The sequence below is a fragment of the Bombus pascuorum genome, chromosome 8 (genome assembly GCF_905332965.1).
Source record: "Bombus pascuorum chromosome 8, iyBomPasc1.1, whole genome shotgun sequence".
Lineage (NCBI taxonomy): Eukaryota > Metazoa > Arthropoda > Insecta > Hymenoptera > Apidae > Bombus > Bombus pascuorum.
In genome coordinates, this window is record NC_083495.1 from 17,451,397 (window position 1) to 17,473,224 (window position 21,828).

At 41.4% G+C, this 21,828-nt stretch overlaps 1 protein-coding gene and 1 long non-coding RNA gene across 2 annotated transcripts; both read right to left on the minus strand.

The window, feature by feature from the left end:
• Positions 1 to 3,561: 3,561 nt before the first annotated feature.
• LOC132909523 (uncharacterized) lies at positions 3,562 to 21,507 on the minus strand. Its single transcript, XM_060964400.1, has 5 exons — positions 21,344 to 21,507; positions 13,526 to 13,862; positions 11,155 to 11,311; positions 10,411 to 10,768; positions 3,562 to 9,124 (listed from the first exon to the last, which is right to left on the minus strand). Exons 2-5 carry the CDS (start codon positions 13,860 to 13,862, stop codon positions 6,959 to 6,961), a joined length of 3,018 nt encoding a protein of 1,005 aa, XP_060820383.1. The 5' UTR covers positions 21,344 to 21,507; the 3' UTR covers positions 3,562 to 6,958.
• LOC132909634 (uncharacterized) lies at positions 14,734 to 15,440 on the minus strand. Its single transcript, XR_009658577.1, has 2 exons — positions 15,294 to 15,440; positions 14,734 to 14,836 (listed from the first exon to the last, which is right to left on the minus strand). It is a non-coding gene; the product is annotated as an uncharacterized LOC132909634 (long non-coding RNA).
• Positions 21,508 to 21,828: the final 321 nt, after the last annotated feature.

Consider the following 21,828-nt stretch of genomic DNA (forward strand, 5'->3'; position numbering starts at 1 on the left):
CGCTCTTACGCTTGGAATTTTATATAATTTTCACACGCGTCTCGATCGTCGGCCCGGCTTTTCATAAACTATAGCAACTGATGTTTTCTCTCGTCCACTTTTAAATCATTTCACCGATCGATACGATCGAAATCTTTTGGAAATCATATAGAAATGTCCGTTCAACTGGTTCATTCCAGAAAACAGATAGCCATTTTTAAAACCATTTCACCATCGTCCGTCGATACTTTGATTTCCGATAATAAACGGTCTTGATGACGGGTTTATTCGAATAGCGAATTTTAAATAACACAATTAATCGAGAACTTGGAAAGCAGCGCGTTCCGACACAGGCAGAAGTAACTCGAAAGGTATTTCTGGAAATTCTTTAACGGCCCATTCGCAAAGTATCGCCAAAAGAAGCTTCCACCGTTGGCTAACCGTCGAATTCCTCTTGAAATTTTACGTCCAATTGCCTGCCATTCAAAGACGATCCTTCAACGTATCCTCCTACATTCCAAAGACTCGCTTCCATCGGTCTTTGAACGTACAAGTACAGTTCCTTGCGCTGCAATTTATAGACGACGATCATCAAAGCACTACTCTTATAATTATTCTTACGGTGAAACCAAGTGTCGTTCGCGGTTTCACGGTGCAAATATCGGGTCAGCGGAACCGAATAAGAGCGGTTTTTCACAACGTTATTCGATTATCCTGTTCTATGTTACAAACTAATATTATTCGCAACAACGTGTATTCAGAGCATCTTGTAGATTTTAGGTACCATTAACAGGCGAACAGGTTTCTTCTATATCGTTAATTTACTTTCTCTCGAAATTTTACATCGAAATCGCTCTGCGTTCTGAAAACTCAACTCGGATCGAACGTTTCTTCTTTCTTGAATTTTTTACAGAATAGAGCTAGCTACGGATCACTGTCGCGTCTCCAGTGATTCATCGATCTGTTTCCTCGGGAACTCGTCGAATCGCTATTCTACGTCTCTCTTGAGATTGAACGTCTTTCGACAAACGCTTCGTTATTTCAAACGATCAATTATCAATTTTCTTGGCCGAATCCTTTGTAAAAGCGAATCTATGACCACGGAATATCTTTATCCTTCAATAGAAACATCATCGAACCTCGGATAATTTCGTCTTCGATTTCGTACATTCGTACTTTCCAAGCGATTTTTCACAAACTAATATTAGTAATAATAATGATAATAATGATAATAATGCAATATCTTGGAGTATATTTTCTCTTTGCAGAAGCGAGAATCGATCTTGATTATAAGATAACTTTGCAATCTGTAATGCAATGTCCAACTTTGATAAATATTATCCGATATCTTGGTTTCTCCGATCCTCTTTGTTCAAGAACTTTCTAGAAATATCGATCTCTAATCGCGGAACAACACCTTTTGCGACAGCACCAAGTCTTCGGCGATTTGTCAAAATCCTCGATTCAGTATCGAATTTCGTAAAAATTTGTATTTTACGATTTACGATTTACGATTTACGATTTATTTCCGCCTTCAAGTCCAATATCTTGGAATAAATCCTCTCTTCTTGGAATATCTTTCTCGAAAAAGGGAATCCTTCCGTTCATTGCAAAAGCGAGTTGCCGCTTACAGACTAGATTAAAAACACCAGCAATCGAACAAACGGATCCTCGATCTTGCGAAATCTAGGGATACGATATTGAATTTTCTTTTCCTCTCTATAAAATCGAACGTCGTCTATCAAACATTTTCCTCCTCGAGTTTCTTTACTTTTCAAAATCGGTTGTGAAATAACTCGGACCAACGATCGATCCTGCAACGATTAATCGCTGTTCCCCGAACGAAGAATTTCACGAACGTTCTCGGTCCATCTCGCGGTGCACAGCGTGACGATGTCGAATCAGCAGCTCATCGTACGTTCGATTCGCCCGAGGTTTCTGTCGTTGTTGGTCGGACGGGCAACTGATCCGTCGCGTCGGATGAACCGGCCATCATAAATGACTGCGCCACCTTTCAACCCCACTCTATGCAGCGTGGTTCGCCACTATAACACAGCCCCACTCTCGTTGCTTCTCTTGTACGATCGTCCGATCATCCGATCGTCGCACGTTTTCCCCCGGCCGATACCCTCTTCTCAACTACTTACGCGCTTCACTGATTCGGGATCGATCCACCATCGGATCTCAACGCCTCCATGCCTACGCTCTATTCCCGATAAACAGCCGTGTATCTATAGAAAATATTTTAATACTCGCAGTGTATATCTTCGTGTTGCGTACCCTTGTTTCGCGCGATTAAACGCACTTGCCTGCATTCCTGCGTTCCTCAAATCGAACGACTTGGAGAGGACTCGTTGCTACATCGACGGAGGAGAATGCATACGACCATGGCTATGGCTATGGCTATGGCTATAGCTATGACCATGGCTATGGCTATGGTTATGGGGGATGGGGGATGGAAAAGATCGGATCTCAAGCGTGTGTACAAGCACAATTAGGTTTGTTTCGGTGGACGGCACGGTTGCATTCGGCCAACACGTATCTTTAGCATGCATCGAGCTCCGTGCCTGATCGACAATTTCCCATGATCATTTCGATGATCAAACAATTTTTGTCAGACTTTCTTTCTCTTTAATACGTTTGTAAAAATGGCATAAAGCATAAAGTTTCTAGTAAACTGTAAAAACTATACTTACCTTTTACAGTGTATACAGCGCAACATATAGCGTAATTTGTATACCTAACAACGTAAAAGCTGGAAAATATGGCTAAAACGAAAACGATAAAAATGAGAAACCATTCGTGGAATCTACCTTTTTTGTTTTTCTTTTTATACGTGGGGAAATCCTCATGGACCCCCCACTCCCCGCTCTAGAAAGCGGCAGGGTAACGTCGGACTATCCCGACTAAAACCCCACGGTGGACCGCCTGACGCTCAGCAGGGATGCTCCGGCACCTATTTCGAATTACTGCCGGAGCACCTGCGGCGTCTTCTCCTCTCCGTTCCTTGGTTAGTTCGGGCATTGGGAGGGATCACCTCTCTCAACGACATCCCCTGGGCCGTCGTGCAAGTCTGAAAAGATCCGGATCCTGCTCGGCGTGTCGGCCTCTATGACCACCGTAGGACTAGGACGGCGTAGGGCCGTCCTTCGGCGCGGAACCCTGCAAGGGTGGGATGTACTCGCCCTCTCCCGCTCTGGGCATCGTTCCTTTACGGGCATCGGAACATCCACTACAGTTTATTTATAGCATTGCAAATTAGTGTAACATGATAGCTGCGTTAATCCGATTTTATAATTACAAAGAAAAAGGTAAAGGTATTTTTTTAATAATTGTATCGTTGCTGCGATACGGATCGTTCTTGATTTAAACGGAATTAGTAATATCTGATAGTTTTCGACATAAGAAGATAGTTTTCGTAATAAAAAATGAAGAAATGAAGAGAATATGTGATAAAAACAAAAGTTTTTATTAGTCTTTAATGAAGATAAAAGAAGAAACGTGAAGTGCGAATATCCTATGACTTTGATATAGGTAGAAGCTAAAAATAGGAAAAAGCTTAGGTTTCACTTAAAATTGATCAATTTATAAGTTAATTTTATTCGTATCGAATATCTGATATTCTGTAAGCTCGATATATTTTTTATTATTCGCAAAATAATGTTCTCCAGGAATAGAAAGTAGTTTACAATGTATTCTTGGAGAAGTTTCTTGAAAACTTTCTTTGCCAATTTTCAATATAATTCGATTATTTTACATAGATGCGTAGCAAAAGTGTTAAATATCGTTAATACGGTCATTGTGGTTTTCAATGGTTATAAAGGTTCTCGAAATGCGCCACCGATCGTTAAGAAAGCGAATTTATCGCGTGGTTAGTCGTAGATTCGTTTGTTCAACTCGTTTCCGGTTAATTCGTACGCGGTGATTGAATTCGTTTCGCCAAATTCTACAGTTTCACTCGTCCAATAATCTCAGATGTTCTTACCCTGTTCGACGTTTCTCGTTTTTTCCATTTACAGAATTCGAGTGACAAGTGGAGAGAATGGCTAACCGTTGTTCCTTCAATGTATCGACTGTTCATTATCAAGATTAACGTTTCCTAACGTCTGGCAAAAAATAAACAATCAACTATTAATATTAAACGCGTGCTTCCAATCTTTTACATTCTTTCTGCATATATTCCAATTCACAATTCAATTTTAAATGGAAATAAAATGACCAAGAAAAATTTAATTTCGTCAAATAATTTCGATACAGGAATAATAATTTTCTTTCACCGTCGATTTATTATACGGATAATAATTTCTTCCGTTGTCTCGAATTAATTAAAAAGCTCGGATGTTCGTGCTTCGATGATCCGACAGTCGACGCATTGAGTCGCAAACACGCGAATGCTCGTTCGAAAATCTTTCGTTATTCGTAATCGTAGAGAATTCGTAGAGAATTAGGTAGAGAATTCGTAAAGAAGGCGGCAAAATTGCGTCTTCGATCTACCAAATGCGAGAAGGCAGTGAAACGTTTGATCATCCTGGACAATATGAGATTAAGAACGGATATGTCAAACGGTACAATTAATAGAAAGGTACAAAAATAGGAGGAGACTGATGCGACATTCGTCCGAAATGAAAATGTCAATTCGAAGGAATCTGGATATTATAACAGAGGTTATATAGTTTGTAAGCCGTAGATATCGAAGGGGCACATTTTCAATATTCACCGCTGTTATTTTCACTGTGATCGAAAAAAAATCATCTTTTCTATATCGCATATTCCTAAAAACGCTTAGTTTCGAACATACTTTCTCGATATAATAAATTTGATTTTTTCTTACTTACAATTTAGCTCTTTACATATTTCACATATGTATTTCCAATATTCAAGTACTTTTTCCAACGATGCTTCTAACTTTATAATTGTTTAAAATTTCGATACTCGTTTCTAAATCTATATATCGCAGAACCGAATAAATACTTGTCCCGAATAAATACTGAAAATTGTAAAAAGTATAATCTTTTTTACATGCTTCCAAATATTGCTATCTCGTACGTGGTAATATCTGTGGTTGTTGCCACATTGACAACTACATAGAGGAAATACGTCAAGGAGATACGTTCGGATACGAATTAAAAGATATTATAATACAAGGTTACTAAAAGACTTGCTAAAAGTACTGAGAAAGTCGGGCTGCTCCCGAGAACTCTTTTAAATCATCGTTCACACCAGTCGTTTCCGGTCGTTTCCGGTCGTTTCAGACCAAGCCATTTTCATTCAAGCCACGTAAATTCAACTTGAACCTGATATTTACTTGCTTCGAAATATATGCATCTCTCTACGTTTCAAGCAAACTCCAAGTTCTTTCCGCGAAACTCGACTCGAAGGGAAACAACAGACGCTTGCTGGATCGTGTAACGTTATTTCCAATTTTATTCTCATCACGTTTGCCTCGAGTCTGAATTCAATGACGATGATCATATATTATCGCCCCTTTCTATACGTATTCTTGGATGATTTTCACATTTTTTAATCTTCTGTAACTTATTCCTCTAGCGGAAAATGACATGCCTGATGTACCGAGATTATCGATTCGTATCAGTCATAATAATTCATTTCTCATTGAGATAGATCGTGTCTCTTTCTAATACCGCTTTTCAAAAGCTTTAATAATCCAATTTTTACAATTTGTTTCATTACGATAGACATTCCAAGAAATATCGCTTCCTTTAGGTTTAAGTTTAAGTTTCAGTTTCAGTTTAAGGCGGGGCGGTCACCTATGTGCGTTTAACGCATACGTTTGCTTCGGAAGCAGTTTTCTTCAATTTCCTAGCTGCATGTCGCAACTCGCACGACGACATGGAAAACGATCGGTGCGGAAGGAACCGTGAAAGTAGAAAAGGAGAGCGAGTTGCCCGTACGACAGTGCAACGTGGAAAAGATCAACGTGAAAAAAAAAAGTTGTCTTTCACGTTGTCGGATTGATATCGGTCCGACAAGAAGCAAACCTCCTCCTTGCTTTTTGTCGCATCGTTTCGCGACCCTAAACATTGATCGGATCCCGGACACTTCGGGGGGAGGGGGGCGGGAGGAACGCACAACGTGCCCGTACAGTGGGATCGCTTTGGCCTTTGCATCGGTGAGACGACATTAACGAGGCGTCAACTCGCAACGGCGAAACTCTTTGAAATAAATTTTTATAGTATCGTGTTTTTAATGAAATTTTTGTTAACAGGAAATTTAAAATAAGTCGCGAAGGAAACGATCGTCTCGGCTAGAACGCGATCAGAACCGATGCATCGCTGCGATACCACAGCCCCGTATATGTGACGCAGACGCGTGAGTCGGACACGCACATAGGAAATTTCACTTATAAATGTGTTGACAGAAGCTTAGCTAACCTCAACGAAGCTTAATTCAGATATCTTTTCAATGTTCGATTTGGACCCTGTAACGTAGTATTTCTAGAATGTACGCTATCTTCCATAAGTATTTGGTCACGTTCACGCTATCGCAAAAGTATAATTAGAACGATTGAAATTACGAGTTTATACAGGATATCGTAAAGTATCGATCATTGGTTAGAAATAAACAGAAACAGGTATAGAGGTATACCAGGCGTACTCTTTCTTTCAATTTCAATTTGTTGTTAAAGATGTAAAGAATTCGTTCAGGGTAGAGAGACTCGTTCTTTCGTTACGATAGTTGAAAATGTAAGATAAACGTATATCGTTCGATGAGATTGCACCAGACATCCAAATACTTATAAGCAATAGCGTATCCGCCGTCTATTTCATTCTCTATCCTCTCATAATACTATACTTAATCGAACTGGCTTGATTCTTCCTCGATAACCTTGATCCGCGTAATACTCGTAACCTCTGCTATAATGATCGTGCGTAATTTCTTATGATAACACGATTTTATAAAAACCCGAAGAAAGACGTTGGAGAGAATAGAACACGTAGGCGGCTTCTCTTAAACATCTTCATATCTGCATCTCTGGCTCAGAATCATCGTGGAACCAATTGGAACTCCTCTGACTCTCGGTCACGTGCACGCTGTTCACTTCCCTCTCCATGTACCGACTCGATCTAGCGGTGGATGATCCCTGTCTATGATCGTCGAACGACGCCAGCACCTCCAGATGATCGTTTCTTCTGACCGCTCTGGGCGTCGTCTCCACAGAACTAGTTCCCTCCTCCTCCTCCTCCTCTTCCTCCTCCTCCGCTGTCCAAGGCGGGAGATCCAGCATGCCCGAGGGAATTCCCCAGTGTTCGGTGAATTCTGAACCGCTTCTGGCCAAACTTGGCTGACTCAAGGATCTCACCAGCGAATCTGCACCCTCGAACGAACTCAAACTCGTCAAGTCGTCTCTGTCCACTCTGGCAAAGTCTCTCACCGTCATCTCCGACATGGACCTGACGTCCGCCTCACTAACGCCGCCTGTGCCTCTGTTACTCGATGCCAGTCGACGTAAACGATTCGACTGACTCATCGCCGCTGTAGACTGTGTCACCTGCAGTCTGTGGCTCTGAGTATGAGCAGAACTACCTCCGTCGCTCTCATATTCGTACAAAGTAGGCAAGGACGATCTTCTCGATCTGGTATCCCATTCAGAGGACTTGGACCTCTTATATCGCTGCCCGTGGTTCTTTCCATGGGTAGAGCACGAAGCGGAACCTGGCTGTGTTGCAGGAGGCCCCAAGATTCGGATGATCACGTCCCACTTTGCTGGAGAGAACAGATGGGCGTATCTGGCATCTTTTCGTATCAATTCGTAGTCCTCTTTAACCACGGCCTCCGTTAACAGGGTCCGTAAAGTACTATCCGTGGTAATTATCTCGCGCCATTTTGCTCGTTCCCCGTCAGTCAATTCGGAGGCATAACGGGGATCCAAGACACGAGATAGTCTAGAGAACCAATCAGCGTCTGTTTCGTCGACGGAACGACGATGGGTGACTGGAGGCGGTCTGCAAGGAATCTCGGCTCTAGCGGTATACGTAGGCTCTATATTGATGTCCAGTTCCTCGTCAGCTGGACCGTCGATCTGACTGCCCGTTGGCTCATTGGTAATCGTCAGATTCGAATTGGAACTAACATCGGAGAAGTTCTCCCATTCTGGAGGAGGCGGTGGGAGATTCTCTTTAGGATAGTTCCTGATAGTAACGTCCCACTTAGGATCCGGAGGTGGTGGTTTGGTTCTATATTCGGTCACCTGACGACGGTGACGTTCCACATCCTCGATAGTCTTCTTCTCCGTCACTGTCTTTAAAAACACATCATCCACTTCGTGCGTGGTTATCTCTGGCCGCCTAGGAGCGACAACCTGCGGCTCCACCAAAGGCTCTGTCACTTCCTCGCGGAAGAGACGATGTTCACGATGCTGAACAGCTGTATGGGTAGTAGTGACCGTTGGAACAATTGGAGGAGGTGGCGGTGGAGTCGGGGCTAGGATACTAGCCACCCTGTACTTGGCATGTGTATGATCGGTTACCTCGGTGAGAGAACGCGTCTCGGTTAGCTCGGTGTTCAAGGAAGTCAATGATCTGGGTCTACGAATTTCATGGTGTTGCAAAGGAGGCTGTTCCATGGGAGAAGGCGATGGAATTCTTTCCTGAACGATGCTAGTGCTGGTCGTGGTGTCCCTCTCGGCCTGCTTTCTCAAGATTCTCGAGTAGACTGGAGGTGTTTGCTGCCTGGAGATGCTGGACGTGGCTTGAACGCCTCCCGGAGGCCCATGCAGCTCCGGAACGTAAGAGAATGTAGTCATCCTGGCCGGGGGACTGTCGAGACTGCGTGTGAGGCTGGATTCCTCCTTTTCGAGAATCGTGGTCAGATTTCTTTCTAGAGCGACGCTTGCTATATCGGATTCCGAGGGTAGTGGACTTGGAGGAGGAGGTGGCGCTCGCTTCACTCGCATCTGAACGTCGAACTTGGGTTCGATCGGCATGGCTACCATGTGGCGAGGAACCGCGGTGCGTGAAGCGTTTGCCGCCGTCATGGAAGACGTTTCCACCTCTGCGGCAACCGTCTCGGAATAAAGGGAGCTGGTGGTACGAATTTCTTGGCGTTGATGAGTCTCGTGGTGAACAAAGGCTTTGTTGTCGTAGGAGCCGGCGGATGAAACTGGCAGAGAAGGTTCTTCATCCACCTGTAAACGAAAACGTACTTTCCATCAATACTCGGGTGACATTTCAAACGAACAGTTCTTGAGATATTTTACCAATTAGACTGATTAACGTATGCTTATTATTTATAATATTAATTACGTCTGTAACTTTATTTACACGTATATACGTGTAGTGCGACATATAATACGCTATACGTATGGCATAATATTTGTATACATGCGTAGAATATCGGGCCGATGGATAAGTTTAGTTTTTTAAGTACCATTTCTTCGAAACGTCGTGAACACAGTCTTTGAATTGATCGTACGAAGAATTCCGTTCTTATCGACACAAACGCTAAAACTCTCGCAGAGATTTTCACAGTTTCACGTCTTTGTAAAAGATAGCTACATTTTCAATAATATACACAGATACATACATGATATAAAATAGAAAAAGTACGTTTTATTTAATATCTGGAAGATGTCGATCGTTTTGCTTATCGTCGATATCTCATCCGTTGAAAAGCCACATCGATCGACTGTATAAAGTGGCGCAAGCGTCACGACGATTGCCGTATTCAACGTTCCTCGTAAGTGTCTCTCGTATCGAGGGATCATAGCGTTACGTTTACCACAGCGTCAACAGTTCGGCTTCATATGTCCATGAGACGATACGTATGTAACGTAATGTAACGACGAATATTTTTTCATTCTTCAAATTAAGCCTTTACCAACGTATTTGTCAGATTTTTCTGATTCAAACGACAAGGCTAAACACGGTATGTATGAAATCACATTTACATATGTATATGCTGTAGGCGGGAAAAATAAGACGATGTAATTAAATAAGCAAATATGCTGGAAATTATATCGTGTTTGATCTTGATCGAAAATCCGATTGAACAATCGGAGTTACACTATGTAAAAGTTTCATTCGAGAAAAACGTGAGACGAAAGAGTCTGATCGTTGCATTAACCGATGTCGTGTTTCTTTTTAATCGCGCTATCCTTGAGCATTTTTCCCCGACTTGTCAATCTAAGAACTATTTTTAATCAAACATAGCTTAAAACCTGACCAAATAATAATAATAATAATAATAATAATAATAATAATAATAAATACGTAGATAGGAAAAAAGTAACCTCGTGAAAATGAGTTCAACGATTCTCGAGTCATAAGGTGACAGACAGACAGACGTTGACAGTGTCGATTATTATCAAGTTTCACCAGAATAAAGCGATTAGAGTAGGGACCGCGTCTATTCAAAAATCGTACGCGTGTTAATCAATTTCTCTGTATCCATGTTCCATACGGAACAACTTACCTCGGAGCTCTCGCTCGGATAATCGCTGGGTAACGAGTGGTCGATCATCAGGTTGGCATCGCTACCGGTGGTGGACGGAGGTGCGTGTAGAAGAGCATGTGCCCTAGGTATCTTCAAGCCCTCGAACATGGTGATGTTGCTCAGGGAAGAAGTGGAGAGTTTCGTTATTTCCGAGCCCGAGCCACTTCCGAACGGATGTCGGTGGATCACGCGAACGTTTCTTCGTTTCAGGCACATGTACGAGCAACCGAGGCCAAGTAACAGCAGCGAAAGGAACAGGATCGCGCAGATGATGAGCAGAATCTGAAATCCTTTCAACGGTGGTTCGGACGGCGGAACTGGCGCCGGGGTAGCCAAGCTATGGACAAAGATATCTTTCTTTTTATCAGATATTTTTCCATTACGCCGATAGTGGCCCGGCATTCGCAACTTTTAAAATGTCAGAGTGGACTGTACGATCAACAGAAGGTGATTGGAACGATCGGTGAGCGAACACGAGGCTGCAAATTACCGCGTAACTGGCTAGTTACCTACACGTCCGTATACCTATACTCTGTTTATCCGTACTGCCATGGTTTAACTAATTCTGCGAAGATTAAACGACTCCTCTCATAATTGTTATTTCAAAAAGAGTTTATCAACTTAAAGTTTATCAACTTAAAACCTCGAAACGTAAGACTTTTGGTGAAACCGCGTTAAAAGAGAGAAAGATGATAATTGAGAACGGCGAGGGAGTAAACTCACATGCTGGCCGGAGGAGCCGGCGGTGCAGGTGCCACAGGCGGAGGATACCTACAAACTATCGTGATAACTTCGTCGCCGTCCATTTCGAGGCCAGGATGGAAGCGAACTACAACGTTGTTTGTGAACACGCGTTGAGGATCCTGCCTCGTGCCGCATCCTGCAACATCAACGACCATCGAGACTGTTAGAAGCATCGTAACGATCGAAACATTTTCTAAACACAATCAGCGATTCGATCATACGACGGCGCGCAACTCGCCTGCGCCTCCTCTGTAGCCTGGCGCGACCATAAAAACCGACCGTAGCAGGTAAACGAGCGGAAACTGAGCGCTAATTGGTTCGGAGCTGGTCTCCAAAAGGTCTATAAAACTCGGTGATTGTATGCAAATGCGCGTTCTTGTTACAAACCTTGTTACAAAGCCTGTCACAGCTTATCGACTTTTCATCCTCCTTGACGAGTAAAAGATACGACGCGATACAAATATTAGACCTTGAATTTCAAAACGAAGGTGAATTTTGCACATCCGCAACGGTGCGCGCTCACCTGCCAAAGCCACGAAAAATAATTTTGTTACCCCCTATACGCGTTACATCGCGTTACGCGCTATGCGCAGACACGTCGAAAAGTATAAATGAACATACGTTCACTTTACTCCAGTTAATCGTCATTGCGCGACGACGCATCCTAACGTTAACGCATCTACCGAACGAAGAGTACGTATTCCAGATGCAAAGAACCCAAAGAAAATGTTACTTAGGCCACGATTCGACTCGTCTTCGGTCCCGACCATAGATGGAGTTACCGAGAAATAGATTTCTTGTCTATTGGCTCGCATGAAATTGGAAGCGTTTGCTTGGTTCGCAAGATACGACCACTATTTTTCTATCATCCTCGAATCGCTTATCACGCGTCGAGTGATTTCGATGCGCTCGCGAGGCTGTACTCCGCTTACATCGACCACGTTCGGCGGCCCGAGCGTACATTGAACCGGCGAAAGTTGAACACCGAGCGGCGAGTGTTTTTCGCCGATGATCGCCACGACCGTCGTTGGACTCGACGATCCGCCGCGGTTCGTCGAAAATCAAACTGTCGCGGATTTCAAAATTCGAACACCGTCTCGTCACCGAGACGAAGCATCCGCGCGCTTGTAGCGAGACAATTTTGAGAACCACCGCGCCTCGCTATCGACATGCTCGAGGTTTTAACGCTCGAAAACTTTGTCTCTGTACTTACTCGTACGCGTAATAATAATAATAATAATTATTATTATTATTAATTTTCCATTATTACTTTTCCATTATTTTTGACAATATGGAAGGTAACGAGATCGGTTTGGTACGATCAAAGCGAATACGCTGGTGTGCTAGATCTCTGGACGAGAATAATCTCTGGACATTTCCAAATTAGCGGCAAGTAGCCAATCGTCGAAACATAGTCGAAGAGTCAGTCTATCGTGGTAAACTCGATCGCTTTCGATGACCGAGCGACAAGTTTCTTAGTATTTTTGCTCGGTGCGTTGTCTTGCTGTCTTCTCGTTATGTTGATTTTCTTGATGTATCTCGTGTACGTCGTTGGTACGGTATTTGGTCTGGATTGCTTTGGAAATTTGTTCTTACATACCATCGTTTCTGCTTGTTCTCCGAATTATGTAGTCCATCCAGTATCGGTCCTACTCATAGGGGTATCGATTTAATGGCTCGTTCGATCGTTTTCCCACAAGGAATAGCTCGTAGCCGATGCATCGTCCAGATTCGCTACGAACGTTTGAAATTTTTGCTTCTATCGTCCCAGTCGAAGTATAATAGGTTTATCAGTTTTGTGAGTTCGTTAACGATTCTTTTATACTCGATAACGTGGAGAAATCGCTTAGAGGCAAACAAAGGCGTATTATCGACTATTGCAGACCAATTAGCACTTATTACATTGGAATTTATATTTCATTTAATTTAATTACTATTTTATTACTTGTTTATATTATAAATTAAAGTTACAATTAAAAGCGAACATCGTCGACAGCTTGGATTCGAATCAGTTCCTTTAATCCGGCCGAGGCGAGCTAATTCGCGTAAAAATCTTCTATAATCAAGCAGTATTAACCAAGTAATATTAATTATTCGTTGGCCTTATTATTTGTGTAATTAATTTATTATTATTTCACGCAAGCGCTACCAGCCGCCTAGTAGCCGGCGATCGCGTCGAACAGACTAGCCGAAATCCGGATACGTCGATGATAGGTCCCTTTCCTTCGACGTCCTTACGATGGATTCGAGTCTAGAGACGGTCAATGTTGGAACCTTTCTGCCTCGTACTCGAGCTCGTCATTGCCAGAGTCTAAGAAGAAGCGAAAATAAAAGAGATAGGACGACGTACCTTTTAGAGGCAATTCCAACTTGGCGCTGGTCGATCCGCGTCCTTTGAATATGCAGGCACTGTTTCGATCGAAATCGGCGTACGCGACCCCGTAAAACGGTTCCTCGAATTTCAGTTCCACCTGCATGCTCCCTTGACTGCAATTCAGGTAGGCCTTTGTGCGATTCAGAAATATCATCGACGAGATGTCGTCCAATTTTGTTACTTTTCCATTTAACACCGTGCTGGGCGGTAAACCAGGCTGATACTCGATACTGTTTCCCTGTGACGCATAATTACTCTGAGACAGCGCTAGAGGAAGTGCCATCCAGAATACGACCAGCAACCTCGACAGCATCTGAAAAACGATCGAAAGAATCTTTTACGTACCAATGATAGAATATACGAACGATAGAAGAACGATAAATAGCCGACAACGGCCCTTATCTATTAGCCAAATTTCTCACACTGCGTCAATCACGTAAACCTCATTTACGTAGAATAGGATTTCCTCGAGCAATCGTCCCGTTGAGATGCACGAGGGTACGTAAATTGGGAATTTGGCATATGATTTTGGTTTTGGATGCTCGTAACGGCAATATCTGTTGCTTACGACAGACAGCACCGTCGCAGTCTCGATCGTAAGACGATATTTACGTAGACAGAAATATTCAGATGTTTCCACTAGCGCGTTACTCGTATTCGGTACATCGATCGAGAGTATAGCGTCGCACGACTGCTTTCACCGCGTACTTTTCCAATTACCAGAGAAATAACAATTTTTGTCATTACATAGACCCCATAGACCCCTGATTAGTTACAAAGTATAGCCTACTACTTCTCGCAATGAAATGTTCTACAAGTTGTACTTTTATTTATTTATTTATTTATTTATTTAAATTACAACTTGTAATAATAACGCATCCACTTTTCAAGAGACCGCTACTACCACGTTACGTATTCCTTTAAATCCCACAACTTTTATTCGAAACGTATTGTTTGAAATAACAAAGATATAATAATTCAGGTGGACAAAGTTGGTGGCACACTCTGTATGCATATACGTAAAGTTTCGTGAGTCACGGTGTACTGGAATAATGGCTGGGACGGTCGTTCGAACGAAAAGTGCTGACTGATCGTAAGCGCGTGCAAGTGGATAGAACGAAATCATCTTGCCGATCACGTTCCAAGTGAATGAATCGGACGGAGCTATCGAGTCTGTATTACGCATAATATACGTACGTACATGCAGTTTTCGTGTAGAAGACGAGTACGTGTTCGTAATCAATGATTCCAACGAGGAATGTCGCGACACACCTATTCCACGATTCTCTCTTCTCAGTGGTATGTAACGCGAGCTCGATACGTATCGTCCGGTCCTCGATATCGATTCCGTTCTAACTCTTACTCAGCTTCTATTTAGATACACAGCGGAGAATGTCCGGACAACGAATTGTTCTAATATCGCGTACAATATTGGGACGTTCCGTGTCTCTTATCGCGCACCATGAATTTCGAAGAAAAAGTTGACCGACGATCGTCAAAATTTACAATCAACGATTCGAAACGGTAATATTCACGTAAAAATAGGTCGCATTTAATTCGACGATATCACGAAAAGCGTTTAGATGCTTTATCGTTGGAAATATTATCCAAACGGCTTGTACCATGATTATACGTAATCCTAATAATCGAGGTTCAATCGTACTGTTTCAGAAAAATTTGCAGATCGAATCGAATACCTTTTCTTGCCTTCTCTTACGTCTCTTTCGTATTCTTACGGTCGAACGTTCTTCTCTGGAACGAGGCGTCTCTATTAGGCTATGTTAAACTGTATTTACGATACGAATACAATAGGAAGATGACGAGAGTTGTAGGATGATACGCAAAGAAAGAGGAAACAGACTGCAAGAAACTGTCGAAGGCGAAGGGGAAGAAGAAAAGCAGGCGTGCAGCAATGTCGTTAACAGCTGGTACGTACGGTTGAAAGTCTAGGAGACAGACAGGCATCGAGCCTTTAAAGTCGAACCAGTATCCGAAGGAGAGACAACGTCGCCTTGTTGCGCAAACATTCTACTTTCACTAGCCACGCACAAGCGAAACTCTGGCTCGTGTATGCGCCCGTGCCCTTGCACGATTCACGCTGCGAATCGATCGAAATGTGCCACGAAAGGATTTATATAACTCGTTAAGGATAGTTCTTTCTACGGTGTACAAAAAGAGGCTCCGCGATAGGAGACTCGGAAATTTAATTATCTTCACCAGCTTTGTAAGTGAAATGCAACGTACAACGTAGATAAATGAGATATAACGAATAAGAGATACGACATAGAGTAAATAAAGTATAAAAAATATGTCAGCGATATATTTGTAACGATGAAAGTATTTTCGTATGTGCATCACCGATAGAGATGTGATAATAGAGATATTTTTATAAGGCAGTCTTATTTTGTAAACAAAAATTCTGATCATACATATAACGGTACAACAGAGTGATGCTCGTTTAAAGGAAGACGAATGTGTCGATTCGATGCAATTTATTGCAATTCCTGCGACTGACTCGGATCTTGCCTCGGGAGGGAATTAAAGTCAACTCGTTTTTCTAAAAGTTGTCCATGTAATATGTGCATATATACATATATTTAGAGGATTATTATGTCGAATTTGGATATGTTGTAGTTAAGGATGGCGTAGGCACTTGTTTATTTCCACGTTAGCGTTGCCAGTCACCTCTCGGCGGTCGAATATAACTGTAACACAACCTATAACCCATTAATTTGCTGAAAAATGACTTTTACCATTTAACGATCAGCTATCGACAATCGGTATACGTTCTAAATTTAAACTGTTACGTCTTCAATTTCAACGCAGATACGACTTTCTTATTTAATATACATTTAGATAAACTATCTTTCTACCATCTAGCAACAATGACTTGATTCGAGCGAAAGTTGCGGATACGCCCTCTCGACTTAAAACGGTACCGGTAATTGCTACACGATTTAGATCCTAAGAACATCGTTTAAGATCACTGTCACGGTACGAACGTGAAAACACTTGCCGTGTAGTATACAGCCAAGTGTATATAGCTAGAAATTTTTGCAAATTTCAAAAACTCTGTTTACCTACTATGTTTAAACAAGTAGCAAAGACGATAATATCAGGCAAATTATTCATCAAGTTTTGCACGATATAGCCTATAATAGGTATATAAAATCTAAAACGTGAATTTTTAAATACAAATTGCTTCGTAGATTTATGTGGAAACACGTCACATAAATATAGCTATATGTTTTTTCTTATAAGCAAAATTAACAATATAAATTTCAAACTATAAATTGCCACGTACGTTCTACTTTAAATGAAAATAAATTCCTTTGCTATCGCTACAGATGTACACTCTTGTATCGAGGCCTAGGCGGGAACGGGCCGAAAAATTGCAATGATGTTGGAAGCTGCAGGAAGCACAGAATTAATTCGTTTCTGTTTATTATTCGCTTTTTTACTTTACACATGCAAGCGCGCGCGTACGGTGTCTCTTTTTTCTACGTGTAAAGTGCAAAACGCGTTTTAGCCTGTAGATTACTATCGGAATAAACTAAGCGCTTAAAATGTTAATTATGTAAATAATTTAAACGTTCGTTAGCTTTCATTGTTGAGGGTAATCGGAACAGAAATCGAGATGAATAAAACAAGAACATTTTCTACGAATAATACAAGAGTATACATACATACATACAGATATTCCTTGAAAACGGAACTCGTTATTTCGTATCTGACGTAAGACCAGAAATATGGGAAAACCTAGCCTAAATTCTCGGTATTTCTATTTGCAGTGAAATCCGCACACAAAGACAAATACTAAAATATTTAATACCACTGAAACCGAACACTCTATAAACCGTGCATAAATCTTCCTTAACTATTGTATCGTCCACATTATCGCGTCAAAACACGATCGTTAAAAACAGCTTGATACGATCATTGTAGTAATAATTTTGTCCCTTATAATTTTAATAATTCAATTCGCTAGAATTTATTAGGAAAGAAAATTTTATCATCGTGCGATATTTTACTTAACTCTATCGCTTTCTTCGAATCATTTTCGATCGAGTTGTATTTTTCTATCGTTAAAAAACGTTGCTAAAACGTTTGCTATCAAGACGAACCTTTCTTCAAGCTGCGTGACAAAAATTTCTCACGTTTGTATAAAGAAGAGCAAAATTGAGGCACGAAAATTCCAAGTAAAAGTAAAAGATCGTTATAATCGTTTATGGCCAATTCGTTTAAATCTAATCTAAATCAACGTATAATATCCGACGGAACGCTTAAATTAACGTCTAATTTTCCTTTCCTCTTTTAACTATCGGACAATCTTCCGAAAGTACGACAAATCGTTAACGCTATACTGACAGAAACGGTAAAGAAGGAATTCTTGCTATGCGATATAGAGTGAAATTGCAGAAAATGCACAGCCGGTAAGATCTTGCGCAATAAACCATTGTTCGATCGTTATTCACCATTGTACACGATCACGATTATCATCTGCATAGTAGTCCAACGTGTAGAAACAAACAATAATTAATCATTAGCGGGTTGTTGATCGAAGTTTCAATTACTAATAAATTTTCGATAACATTTTACAAATCGGTTGCAAACATTACAATTTAATACATTATACACGCGAAAACAGAATCATATATTACAGTTTATCTCCTAGATCGCGAAAAACTTTTCAAACTTGCCAACTTTCCATACAATTAATTACATTTTCGATCTAATTTATATATATATGCTATGGTATATGCTGCGATATACGATATATGCTATCAAGGATATTTTTAGCCAGAAAATTCCGTAACTGATAATTTATGGTGATAATATTCGCTTTAAAAATTTTACTTAAATCGAAAATATTCAGTTAGTATTCTACTAAGGTTATTTTTTTTAGCAACAAATTCTGCAAATTCGGCAAATTCTTACAAAAAGTAAGATCGCAAATTTCGGTTTTCGCATAGAGAAAATTTATTTTACATATTAAACGTCAAAGCGCTTCAAGTTTAACGTACGACTACAAATATTCAAATTATATACATATATTTATATGTTTGTACATATAAACGGCGAAAATACATATGCCATTCGATCCAACTAATAAAACTTTCTTTGGCGTTTTATAAACAGTTGAGAAATTATTTTCATTTTCGTCTGAGAGTATCGGCAGTAAACCGTGAAATTTGGGAGTATTAGTTTTCTCTTTTTCTTTCTTTCTTTCTTTCTTTTTCTAGATTTCGGTATAGGACATTGAAAATCGGTAACCGAGAACGATATATTACAAACAATTCCAACATCGAAGCAAGAAAAGTAGTCGGCGTTCAAAATTTCCTATAGGTATTTTACGTCAGAGTCGAAAAAGTTGCTTAGGATTTATTACACAACTCAGAAAAATGTAGTAAACAGGAGGATATTGGTCGATCGAAAACAGTAAATTCTTACCATGAACGTGTAACTTTTAAGAAAAGCGTAAAATTCATTTTCGGTAGTATGACACACCGTTCCGCATATACATATAACGCAACGAACAACGCGTTGCACGATAATGTCCACATTTAAAACAGAAGAAGTGAAGAAGAAAACCACCTTTTACCACGCACGAAACACACATGAAAAGAAAATGACATTGACAGAGGACCTATATTTATTTTATGAAAATGATTCTTTTTTTTTCTTTAGATGATCCAGATTGTTCTTGGTATTTTGTTTACTTCCGTGACAAAAGGAAAGGAAGAGTAAACGTTAAATCGCCAATTTAGGCCGAAGTTAGATACTGCAGAGCAATTAAAATGAAATGTATAAACAGACGATTAAATAGTCTGAAATACATTGACTTAATAGATGAACAAACAGGTGATCGTAAACCCATAATCGCTTGTGAAAATGTAATATTCCAACGGGGGAGGGGGGCGGGGCAACGTAGATGGATAAGAAAACTGGCAATAATAATAATAATGGAAAATTGTTAGGTAAAATTAATAAGAGACCCGTTATAGGAGTATGCAAGGCAATTCGAAAGTGTTAAAAAAGTCTTAAAAAGACTGTATTGAACAAAATAGGAGGGTAATCGTTGTTCTAGATATATCGAAGAACAAACTATATCGCTTGCAAAGCTCGTGTTGGCAATCGTACGGAGCAAAGAAGCGAGCGCAAAATATCGAAAATCATTTTTCATGCATGTTTATACAAATTTGTTGACCGATTTTCAGTTACTACACCGATTTACAGTATATACGATACTTAAATAACGGTGGCTATTTCGTTCAGTTTTCTATAGTAAAGTCAAACTATGTGACGTAACTAAATAATAAAGATCACTGAGCATCAAAATTGAACGGTTTTATCACGTAGTAATCGCAGAAACATTAAATTTAGATAGATAAAGTATGCTATGCTTTTGTTGCGGAGTGTACACTTGGACTCGAGTTAACTTGGACTCGTATAAGTGCTTTTGTCTCTGACTGTAAATCCTCCTCGGCAATAAAACTGCGAAAGATGAATAAAATCGAAAGGCGAAATATCAAGGCCCGTTCAACGAAGCGTCACTATTGGCCACGGCCTCTGTTTCCATCTCTAGCTGGAGCTAGAATTGAGCAAGCGGCCGTGCCTTGTACCAATGACGTCATCCCCGGCCGATCCAAGATGGCGACCGCATGTGTTCGTCAGGCAAAATCGGCTAGCGGCCACAAGCAGGACCGGTTTTCGACGGGCGGCGGGAGGGGGGCGGAACCCAGACTCGGTCGGCTCGTTTATCCGCGCGGTTTCGTCGTTTTGCGGCCGAAATGTAGAAGCTGCGAAACCTCTGCTGGCGGACCTCTTCGCATATAATATCCGAGGACACGCACACATATTATTTCTCGGCTCGGTTACGAGTACGAGCCAGTGTCGGAGCAACCGGATCGTTTTTCCACGTTGCACGACCTCTCCGTAAACGATCGAGTCGACAGTGAAAGTAATTAATCGCTACGCGCGAATAACTTTGCTCGTACTTTATCCTTCTTTAAATATATTCCGCTTACATTTTACATTTCCTTCTATATTTTCATATCGACGATAGTACGAATCGACGAATAGGTTGGGTTATCGACGGTAGATACTCGCATCATAGTTGAAGCAAATTTCGCCTGTTTCACGCAAATATTAAATTACGCGAAGAAAGATTAGCTTTTTTTAAGAAAGTGAAAACTAAAAATCCGAGCCTCGCGGAAGGTATGGGATTGTCGTTAGTGGAAAATTACAGAGAAAGAGAAGGAGGTGAATGATCGTACGGAGGCGTGTTGAGTGTCACTTGGAATTCACGAAACTTTCGACGAGCAGTATGCGTAGGGTTTTCGATCGTACGTGGGTGTCGCTGATGCTGTCATCCGCAAGGACGAGCCTGCCGTTTTCCACAGCGACAAATCGAATCGGCGTGTGCAAGCAGCCGTGTCGAGGTCGAGTATGCCAATTATACGGATTTCTACCTATACTTTGCCGTTCTTCTAGCCTCTACGCCTATAACTATATAAAAATCTATCGATTCGTCGTATAGATCTACGCTATAGTCCATCGCCATGGTGTATCACGTCGTACAAGATCGAACAAAATCGAACAAAATCGAACAAACTCGAACACTGTCGAACAAAATCGAACAAAATCGAACAAAATCGGACAAAATCGAACAAATGGGCGAAGAAACTACGGAGAAACCACTAATGGCGTTACCACAGTTGAAAATGGGAAACGTGTAAAGAATCACGAAACTGTTGCGTGTATATAGGAAGCGTAACAGGTAGTTACTCGTACCTTGTCTAGCTGGTCGTTGGCAGCGTACAAGGATGCGGTTGTGTAGCACTCGCGAGGCTCACGGAGCGAACGGTACGCTCCTGAATTCGAGAGTTTGCTCGCGCAGGTAAATATCGTGCAACACGATCGCGCGGACACGACTGAACTCACTTTCCAGAGGCAGCGTTTTACCTGCGACAGGGGAGACCTCTTAACACAGCCAGTTCCACAGAGAGGTTACCCTCACTCTTTCTTACTCTTAGCCTTTGCGTCTACATTCACATGTAGAAACGCGTGGATGCGACAGCTACGAGCGAGAGTGTGTTGGTCGCCTTCTTACGGCTATCCTTCTTACGGCTATCCTCCTTACCTACCCAACCACCCACCTATTTACGCCTGCGAGTGCGTGGCCTTATGTCGCGCTGCAAGACCTCGCAGAAGCTACGTACTTTTGCTCTTACTTCTCGGCACTTGCTCTTTCAGGCTCTGATGCCGAGGTGCTGCCG

Excerpts from the sequence above, each read along its gene's own strand:
- LOC132909523 (XM_060964400.1), bottom strand. The coding sequence starts at position 13,862 with ATGCTGTCGAGGTTGCTGGTCGTATTCTGGATGGCACTTCCTCTAGCG. Across the intron at positions 11,312-13,525 it reads GTTGGAATTGCCTCTAAAAG|GATGCGGCACGAGGCAGGAT; the intron begins GTACGTCGTCCT and ends TTGATGTTGCAG. Across the intron at positions 10,769-11,154 it reads CCGGCTCCTCCGGCCAGCAT|CTTGGCTACCCCGGCGCCAG; the intron begins GTGAGTTTACTC and ends CTTTGTCCATAG.